Source organism: Bidens hawaiensis, unplaced genomic scaffold (genome assembly GCF_021521415.1).
Source record: "Bidens hawaiensis isolate Kalapana, Puna unplaced genomic scaffold, B.hawaiensis_p1.1 tig00026608_1, whole genome shotgun sequence".
Classification (NCBI taxonomy): Eukaryota; Viridiplantae; Streptophyta; class Magnoliopsida; order Asterales; family Asteraceae; genus Bidens; species Bidens hawaiensis.
This window is the reverse complement of record NW_027494276.1, coordinates 191,214-201,561: the sequence shown is the minus strand read 5'-3', so window position 1 is coordinate 201,561 and position 10,348 is coordinate 191,214. Positions and strand designations below refer to the sequence as shown.

General features: G+C 33.7%; 2 protein-coding genes across 2 annotated transcripts; both read left to right on the top strand.

Annotated features, from left to right (window-relative positions):
• Positions 1-259: 259 nt before the first annotated feature.
• Positions 260-3,524, top strand: LOC143573668 (callose synthase 9-like; the record flags this gene model as incomplete). The annotated part of the gene is made up of 14 exons (XM_077058483.1): positions 260-387; positions 468-551; positions 648-760; positions 837-1,066; positions 1,131-1,178; positions 1,261-1,419; positions 1,518-1,631; positions 1,937-2,025; positions 2,105-2,263; positions 2,337-2,439; positions 2,521-2,640; positions 2,721-2,771; positions 2,854-3,036; positions 3,118-3,524. Coding segments are annotated over 14 exons (1,818 nt in total), but the record flags the coding sequence as incomplete, so codon positions are not given.
• A 3,443-nt stretch (positions 3,525-6,967) lies between these two features.
• Positions 6,968-9,564, top strand: LOC143573666 (uncharacterized). Its single transcript, XM_077058482.1, has 6 exons — positions 6,968-7,152; positions 7,895-8,091; positions 8,245-8,325; positions 8,412-8,630; positions 8,721-8,798; positions 8,876-9,564. The coding sequence occupies exons 1-6, from the start codon at positions 7,038-7,040 to the stop codon at positions 9,230-9,232; spliced, it is 1,047 nt and encodes a 348-aa protein (XP_076914597.1). The 5' UTR covers positions 6,968-7,037; the 3' UTR covers positions 9,233-9,564.
• Positions 9,565-10,348: the final 784 nt, after the last annotated feature.

The following is a 10,348-nucleotide window of genomic DNA, read 5'->3' as shown; positions in this document are numbered from 1 at the left end:
AGCTTGATCGGGACGGCACTCGCTAATGCGGATAACCTTATCCATGGCGGTTATCCACTGAAGAGTAGCGATTGCGTCTCCTAACCCAGTCAGCTTAGGCGGGTCACAACCTTTGAAGGACTTATAGTTGCAACTGCCTCGGCCCTTCTTCCTATCATCATCTTTCACAGACCTTACCTCACTTGAGTCACCCCTTTCCCTCTCGTCATCCTTCCTGAATATATAAATATTAATTATAAAATTTCCTATCAACTTTTGTAATATACATCAGGATAATTATTTTGAGGAGGCTTTAAAGATGAGAAACCTTCTTGAAGAATTCCATGGTAATCATGGTATCCGTCTTCCTACCATTCTTGGTGTTCGGGAGCATGTATTTACCGGAAGGTTTATTTATATTGTATATTTTAAATCAGTTATTAAAAGAGTTACTTTTTTATTTTACCATTTTCATGTCATTTGTGCAGTGTTTCTTCCTTAGCATCTTTCATGTCCAATCAAGAAACTAGTTTTGTAACTCTTGGCCAGCGTGTTCTTGCAAGTCCATTAAAGTAAGTTTTTTTTTATGTAAATAATATTATCTTGTTTAAAAAATATAATATTTGGTTAACCTCTTATGTGATGATGTCACTTTAATATATGTTCAGAGTTCGTATGCATTATGGTCATCCTGATGTGTTCGATCGCGTGTTCCACATAACACGCGGTGGTATTAGCAAAGCCTCGCGTGTCATCAACATTAGTGAAGATATTTTTGCTGGTATGCCTTCTTTGAAGATATTTTTATCTGTGACCTTTGTTAATGGTTATAAATATTAATTTGTGTTTAAATGCAGGATTTAATTCAACTTTGAGGCAAGGAAATATCACTCATCATGAATATATTCAAGTTGGAAAGGGACGAGATGTCGGGTTGAATCAAATTGCTTTATTTGAAGGAAAAGTGGCTGGCGGAAACGGTGAGCAGGTCTTAAGTAGAGACATTTACAGACTTGGTCAACTGTTTGACTTCTTCCGAATGCTTTCATTCTACTTTACAACCGTCGGATTCGATTCTAGTACCATGGTATGCCCTTTTTTGATAGTTATATTTTGTAATATAAAAAAGCTAATTTTTGATTTGTGGGCAGTTAACTGTGATAACCGTGTGGCTTTTTCTATACGGAAAGTTGTATTTGGTAAGATTTGAGATTATATTAGAAAAATTCTTATTAGGGCTTTGTAAACGTTTTGAGATTGTTATATTTTCAATTGTATCAGGCGCTATCTGGAGTTGGTGAAGATATTCAAGATCGAGCTACGGTGTTAGACAACAAAGCGTTAAATACAGCTTTGAATACACAGTTTCTGTTTCAAATTGGTGTGTTTACAGCTATACCCATGGTTTTGGGTTTTATTTTAGAGCAAGGGTTCTTAAGGGTAAGTCTATGCTTTTTTAATCAGTTATATAATATTTAAACATATCCTTCTTTTTTATAGTTTTTTTTTTGTTTAAATCTTGAATGATGTGTTTGCAGGCGGTTGTTAGTTTCATCACAATGCAATTTCAACTCTGTACTGTTTTCTTCACATTTTCTTTGGGCACAAGAACTCATTACTTTGGACGGACAATTCTTCACGGTGGTGCCAAGGTTTGATCTTACTTTCTCTTCTAAATGGGGTCATACGGGTGGATAAAGGGTCAAGTTTTATAAATATAGGCTAGGCAAGCCAGCTGGAGCTTGGTCTCAAGTTTGTTTAAGCTCAGCTCAGTTCGAGATTTTGTCGAGCCAATTTTGAGTAGCTCTGGTGCGGCTTGGCTTGTTTATATCTCTACCCGTTTGAGAGATTAAACATAACATGAATCAACCCATTCACAGCCAAACGGGTCAAAGTTTTTGTGTGTACTCTATTCAATTGATGTAATGAAGTTTAACAAAACTTGATTCCACAACAGTATCATGCAACTGGACGGGGATTTGTTGTACGCCACATCAGATTTGCAGAGAATTACAGGCTTTATTCACGCAGTCATTTCGTCAAAGGGTCCGTCTCTCTCTCACACACGCGCGCGCGCGCGAATTTTTGTGTTAATCTGTTTGATATTTTTTATTTATTGAAACAGATTGGAAGTGGTTCTGTTGTTAGTGGTGTACCTTTCTTACGGGTACAACGATGGCATGATAGGATACATACTTCTTAGTGTTAGCAGTTGGTTCATGGCACTCTCATGGCTTTTTGCTCCATATTTGTTCAATCCATCTGGTTTCGAGTGGCAAAGTAAGTTTTCATTTCATAAAAAAGTCAATTCTTTTCATAAAACCTTAGATATTTATCTTCGTTCTATGAATTTTTAGGACGGTTGAGGACTTTCGGGATTGGACAAATTGGCTCTTTTATAGAGGAGGAATTGGTGTCAAAGGAGAAGAAAGTTGGGAAACATGGTGGGATGAAGAACTGGTACGTTGCGAGTCCCATTTGGTTTTTCCATTTATAAGAATTCAATTTTTTCCGCTAAGTATTGCGAAACATAATTTGCAGTCTCATATCCGCACTCTTGGAGGAAGGGTTATGGAGACTATTTTGAGCCTTCGGTTTTTCATTTTCCAGTACGGCATTGTTTACAAATTGGATGTGCAGGGAACAAATATGTCTTTATCGGTATAGTACTAATTATTAATTGTATCTATTTTAATATATATATTCAGAGTGCTAAATAGTGTATATTTGTATTTGTCAAGGTGTATGGATTTTCATGGGCAGTGCTTGTGGTGCTTATATTACTCTTTAAGGTATAACATTTATTAAATCCTAAATTTGCAAAGATTAAATATTAAAATAATGCTGCTTATTAATATTTTTTTTTGTTTATAGATTTTTACATTCAGCCAGAAGGTATCAGTGAACTTTCAACTGATCTTGCGGTTCATACAAGGCGTTGCTTTCATGCTAGCGATTGCTGGTATAGCCGTTGCTGTTGTACTTACTTCCCTTACTATGACCGACATATTTGCTGCCATATTGGCTTTCATACCCACCGGTTGGGGTATACTTTCGGTATATATTCTTGGCCCCCCCTTGGTTTTAAAACAATTGGTCATGGCTTAGATATGACTAACTGGTATAATTTTGCTCCAGATCTGTGTGGCTTGGAAACCCGTGTTGAAAAAGACTGGATTATGGAAATCAGTGAGGTCGCTTGCTCGGTTATTTGATGCTGGAATGGGCATGCTCATATTCATTCCCATTGCCTTCTGTTCATGGTTCCCTTTCATCTCAACATTCCAAACCCGGTTAATGTTCAATCAGGCTTTCAGCAGAGGTTTGGAAATTTCCCTTATCCTTGCAGGAAACAACCCGAATTCTGGTTTGTAGTTACATTTATGTCGGCTTTTGTACATGTAGAATACGTGCTTAACTTTTGACATACTAGTTGTTCAGAGAGATCTTTTATTAGCAGTTTGTATGTAAAACAGTGTGCTGTAAATTTAGTCGTGTTCGTCGGATCATGAAACCTGAATGTGAGCTATTTTTTGGTGTCGTTATCTTAGAAACGTGGCCTATAAAATAACTTGATGTGTAATGTTGGAACCTAGAGCTTAGAAAAAGCAATGTCACAATATAAACATAATGATTTATAATGTTTAACTAATTCATCTTTAGCTAAAAATATTAATGATGTTAACTAAATTTATATATTAATCACTTATGATTCTAATTATCCTCCTTTGAAACAAAAAAAAACATATTTTATATCAAACAATGAAAGAATCATTTAAAACAAATTTACACGCCAAACTAACAATATCAAGAATCTAATCAAAACTTATAAAAGTCTTCTTCTGAATTCGAGACCGGAAACCCCCTTGTGGATGACGACGGAGACACCTCACCGCCAGAAGGCATATCCGCGATGGCAGCAAACATCCTGCGAATGCTAACTGATCGTGCAGGCTTGAAGCTAAACGACCTCACCATCTTCGACTTCGAAAACAAATCAGACGAGCTCGATAATATCAAATAAACAAGAGCTTGAACAACAACGAAAACAGCTCCTTTGATTAACATATTTTCTAACGAAAATTCTACTGATGCCATGATGTATTTTTTTCCAATAAGATGGTTAAATATTAATGTAATTAGTTGTTTGTAAGAGAAGTTGAAGTGTGTGTGTTGTAAGAAGGTTGAATGCATGGAGAGGTATTTATAATAGAGGTTGAGTGTGGTGGAAGACGGTGGCTAGATTTGACTGGTTATGGGTTTGGTTTGAATATGGAAAGAGGAAGGATGGTGGTGATCAAAAGGGTTCACATTCAAATTAATAAAAACATCAACTTGCATGCCTAATGGACTGATTTTAATTAATGTTATGGCCTATGGGGATAGTTTGACTGGTTCACTGATTAAGATATGTATGAGTCATGTCATACACAATTAAATAAAAATTAAAATATAATACTTTAAGGATTTTTAATATAAACATTGCTTCAATGTGTCATCGAATAATCTCATCCGATCAACCTCCGTCATGTTAGAGAGAACGATGTGAATAGGGATGAATACCTGAGACGTGTTCAAGGTGTGCTTATACTACCAAAAGGCAGGGCCGTCTTTTACATCATACAAGTATACAACACCCGCCTGGTGTCTAGGGCATGATCTCAATAAGGGCATAACTTTTTTTATAAAAAAATTGAATATATATATATATATATATATATATATAATTGTTAGGAGGGTCTCTCGAGTCGTTTAACTTTGTTCTGTTTAGCGTTTAACTTTATTTTGTATGTGTTATTGCCACAATAAGTAAATAATTTTGTTTTGTTTATTTGTATTACAATTATCATCCATCTTTTGAAAAAAAAAATATATTGTTTTTATATAAGGGCCATTTTTTAGTACTCGTCTTAGGCATTCAAATTCTTAGAGACGACCCTGCCGAAAGCCTGCTCAAGAAACTTGAAATCTTCTCCCTTCAATTTAGGGTGGGGAGGCGAATGCTTTCTTTTTGAGTTGTTTTTAAGAGTTGAGACTTTCTCTTTGGTGTAAGAGGTTGACCTAGTTTTTCCTAAGTAAAAGTTTGTGTATCATTCATCTTTGGATTCCGCAGTTGTCACTTTACTAATCTTTTCCATGTCCAGGGTGCTACAGATTTGAGACAAACTACCCTTCACGGGAAGTTATGCCAATGTTAATATCGACATAACTTCTAGAACAATTAAGTTACTGAGACATCTACATACTCAAGCTCGAAAAGTGAATCAAGGAATCATACACATTTATTAAACGTGCTTATCTTTTAGGCTCAGGTTGAGCTCGAGCACATTTAAGTTATGCTCAATTCGAGCTTTGATCAAACCGATTTTTAGTACCTTACATACATCCCATGACAGTGGACAATTATATTTTCTTTTAAGTGTCCTCCTGAACTTTTTTCCTAAGTTTCATAAACCATTATTTTTCTTGTAAGAAAATGAATAATGAATATATATTTGATGAACATATTTCTTTATTCATAATGTTTATTCGACGACAATAAAAAGAAAATGACTGAAAATATGTATCATAATTATTGAGGCATTGTTGAATTGTAATTTCTTCTAGATTTGGATGTGGATTAGGTTTTGACTGGTTGGATTTCTGTAAGACAATATAGTTTTTTCTTGTTAATACACAATTAGTCTTTGCGTAATAATTTCGAAGGCGGTATTTTAAATACTTCGTTGTTGGTTAGATTTGGGTAAAACAATATAAGTGAACATGGGTTGGTTCAATTTGGTTATGGATTAAAACCGAAGCATGATGTTTTAATTTTTAGATTTTCATAACCGACCAGTTTTAGTTATAAAAGGTTTGGTGAATTTGGTTATTGAACAAGATGATTCGGTTATTCGGTTAATAGTATGGCATCCTCTCGATTTACACATAAATAAATTTAAACTAATTTTAAATAATCAAATCAAATATTAACAATAATTTTAATTTATATAAAGAGAGTAAGCAAGAACTTATGTATTATTTATAGAAAATAAGATCAACAAACTAATCTGACATATAACATATAGTAACTTATAAAGAATAAAAAAAAATAATATTGATACAGTTATTTTTACATACACGTATAATCATAACGTATCCAAAAATACTGATTGATAAAAAAAAGTTCCAACTAAAACATAGGTTTCTCAAGTGATTCAACTTTTGTTTGATATATTTTTTAAAGTTATTATTCGATTATTTGTTTTTTTTTTCTCCCTCTAAATAATATATTACATAGAATGGGATAAAGCTAAAATAGATTCGTAAACGCTCAAGGAATTTCAAGTGTCAAAAGAGAACCATTTATGCAAGAAAATAAAAATGTTCACCGATAGAAATCAATTTGAATTACGTAAAACCAATGACGAAAAAAAGAAGCAGGAAACGAATCGTCTCTAATATTTACGGACGATTTTATTATAACAAAGAAAAATTTATACGTGCCCCTACAAACAATTGATTGATGTTTATATAATTTCTAAGGGCTATGCTAATGCAATTCCTACGCCACCCCCAAATCAGCCGTTGTTTAACACATTCTCAAATAACAGTTTGAAAAATATGAAACTATGATAGCATCATTTGACATTCTACCCTGTGAATAGTCTGTCAACAGCTATGATTTGACATCTTAACATGTAAATAACCGTTTAATTAATTCTTAAAGGATCGTGTGGAAAACAACACACTATAAAATTGAAGATGTTAAATAGGAGATGACGTGTGCATAACAAATCTAGTCAGAAAACACATATAACATATTACTTATCCGTTAAAACTAAACCGTCTTTTTCAAAATAGCAACAGTATTACCATTTTCCATTATTATCATCACAAATTATAATCAAAAGATTATAACTCACATCACTAAAATCTAATAATTATTTTCTTTTAGCATATAATAATCAATCATACACACTCTATTTTTCCCGCCAACACTCCAAAAATCATCAATTACCCCCAAATTGACCCAAAAACACAAAGCTAGGGTTTCGTTGTTTTTCTTCATCGGAAACATGCCGTCGTTATCATGGAGACACCATACGCTGATTCAGGCCGTGTTATCTCGAGGCCCACTCAACGAGAACGAGTTTCAATCAATCTTCTCTGACGTCACCGGCAAAAGCTTAGGTTATTATTTATTAAACTCTTAATACACCATCTGTATGGGTTTGTACTGGTTTTAGTGATTGAAATTGTCTACTTGAAACTCAATCTTTATGGTTTTTTTGTTCCTTAAAGGATATGTGTGATTGATGTTATTATATGTAGCTGAAATTAACAATATGTGTCATTATTTGAATTGGTTTTTTTTTTTAATGTTTTTGTGAAGACCCAAGTTACGGTTCGGTTTAGGTTTTGCATTAATAAAAGCCGAATCGAATTTATTGATTTTTGCCTTTTTTTGAAGTAATTTGTAAGAATTTAATAAATATGTAACGCATATATTTTAGCCCAAATGTATATGATAAATTGATAAACAATTAGTTATTAATTAACGAAATGATTTAGGCCCAAATTCTCAAGCTCAAATGGCAAAACCGAAACCGAACATGTTCAAAATGCCAAAAATTTTCAGTTTTTGGTTATGTTATAGCCCAAATCCGTCTAAACCGAATCGTGCACACCCCTAGGTTTTAGTTATCCATTTTATACATAATAGAAATTATAGAATAGAGAATAGCCTAGACACTTTTCAAAGTTTTAATTCTAAGAACTATCAGTTGTAAACGGATAATGACAAATTTGTATCAAATTTTGTACAAAATTTCATATTTTCCCAAAATACAAGTTCTTGTGGCTGTTTAGACTAGACTGTGGCTTTGAATTGTTAACCATCTGGTCTCTGTAATAACTGTCAGCTTTGTTTTAGATTCTCATAAACAGTTATTTAACGAGTATCTAGGAGAGATAAACATGGAGCTGTCATACGTTCAGTTTGAGTTACGGGCGTGCAGAAATCAGTATGACGGTTCTGTATATTATGGAGTAATCAACACCGTTGCAGATGAACAATCAAAGCTTGGGACAAAATATACTGTACCTCAAATTGCATTCTATAAGGGCATTGTAAGTTACCTTTAAATTATCGAGGTTCTTATGTCAGAATATCGTTTGAGACAAAAGTATTTAAGCTTAATACTTGTGACTTATAAGTATAATCAGGAAACTCGGTTTTTAAAATCTTATTGATGTTTGAATATAATGAATGATTTGCAACAGATTGAAGCCATAGTTCAAGATACTTCAGCTCAGGGCACTATTTCTAACATTGAAGCTCTAAATATTCGGCTAGAAAACCAGGTTTTATACTTTTTTTTTATTTAAATTTTCTACATTTCTGCAAGAAAAATAATTATAGCAATCAAATTAAAGTTTATGTATCACAGTTTCAGGGTAGTAGTTCAACCGAAATCCCTGCAGCACTCAGGAATTTTTCGATGTCTCAAAAAGAGAAAGCTATACAGGAGTTTATACAGGACCAATGGCTGTGTGCCACATCAGATGGTAATATTGGACTTGGTGTGAGATCATCCTTGGATCTCAGGAGTTGGTTTCATAATAATGAAGTTCCTCCATGTGATGTCTGCAATGAAGCTGGAATTAAGGTTCTTTTATAACTTAAGGTCGTTAAATTTTTTAAAACAGTATATTATGTAGTTAGACTAAATCGTGTCTTTTGTGTACATTATTATCAGGCAGATTTATGCCCGAATGAAAGCTGTAGTGTTCGGATTCATAAGTACTGTCTAAACGTGAAATTCTCTCAAGCTAGGGTATATTTCCGTACTGCTTTTTTTAATTAAATAATATAAAATTTCGTAGTTATTTCTGATTATATTAATATATGTAGAATGAAAAAGTCTGCCCTGGTTGTGGTACTCAATGGCCATATGTGATGACAAAAGCCGAAGCTGTCGAAGATGATGAAGAGGATACAGAGATCCATCCGGAACCCTTACGGCGAAAGAGGTCGAGGGCTTCAAAACAAGTTCAAGAGGAGGGGCCAAGTGAACCCGCGCGTAGAAGGGTAAACAGATCTGGAAACAATGAGGATCAAGATTTAACCAGTCAAAATAAGAGTCAACCATCAACACAGGCCACTCGTAAAGCGAAGCTTGAAAAGGTAACAACTGCTGAAGTTGACAATGCTGCGCCGGGCCCTTCGACAAGGAGGGCAACCCGAGCTTCAACCCGATTACACCGTTAAGTAAGTGATAAATAGAATATTATTTTTGTACTAGAGACTAAGCGGGTTAGTTATCAACCGTGAATGATTATTTTGTACATCTGTTGGCAACGATTTCGACATGTGAAAACTAGTATGTATTTTTTGTTTTGAGAAGTTTGTTAAAATCCATGTAGTGATTGGAATGATTGCTGTAATTTAAATAAGTGGAAAATGTTAAATTGATGTTTGTTTAGGTACAAGATTAGATTGGTATATGTCTAGTTGCTGTCTTTTAAGGTTATAATTGCTAAGATCAAAGATAGCACATGGGCTGTTTTGTGTGAAGTGTTTTAAGAAGAGTCACATGTTAAGAATATAATTGTTGTGTGTTAGAATAACTATGGACTATTTTTTGTATAGTGTCTTAAAGTTAACCATATTAACATATCTGGTCCTGTGTTTTAGAAATGTCAAATATAAATATAATCAAATTATTAAATTCAATATGTTAAATTTTTTAATGGATTTATGAATCATGTGTAAGTGTGTAACATGGTCACCATGGTGACATGGTGTAAGTGATTGGGTGTACTTTTTATATACATCATGGGATGAGTATGATGCAAAGTTTAATTAAAAAAAAAATAGCAATCCTAATCAGTAATCACTTAGTCTTACCATTAATCATTGAGGGTGCTAAAACAGTAAAACACATTATTAGTTTAACTACCCCAAGTGTAATTATTTTTTAAATATTCTAAAACTTTTCTGTAGCACAAAAAAGACGTTTTGAATATAACATGTTAATCAATCAGTTCATTGGTAGGAACACTGTTGTTAAAAAGAAAAAAACTATGAGTCGCAATACTTATCTATTAAAATTCAAAATTTGTAGTATATAAAAGCGTAATAGACGCTTAATTAAGAACACTGTCTCATATAGATGCAAACTTTTGTTAGACACAATGAGCCATGCGTCTTTGCTCAAGCCTCAAGAAACTTTTGTGAATTGCTATTAGTTTTAAGCATATGGTATTAGTTGGATGATCATAATTGCTAATTTTTTAATTTTTTTTTTTGAACGGCTGGAGCGTCTGGCAAAGCCAGACCACGAATAACCCGAAGGCCCCGAGATCGAATCTGGCCAAGAGGAGG

What these genes read in the sequence shown, in the direction of transcription:
- LOC143573666 (XM_077058482.1), top strand. Translation starts at nt 7,038, where the DNA reads ATGCCGTCGTTATCATGGAGACACCATACGCTGATTCAGGCCGTGTTA. An exon ending in TTGCATTCTATAAGGGCATT is followed by an intron (nt 8,092 to 8,244) that starts GTAAGTTACCTT and finishes GATTTGCAACAG; the next exon opens with ATTGAAGCCATAGTTCAAGA. An exon ending in GCAATGAAGCTGGAATTAAG is followed by an intron (nt 8,631 to 8,720) that starts GTTCTTTTATAA and finishes CATTATTATCAG; the next exon opens with GCAGATTTATGCCCGAATGA.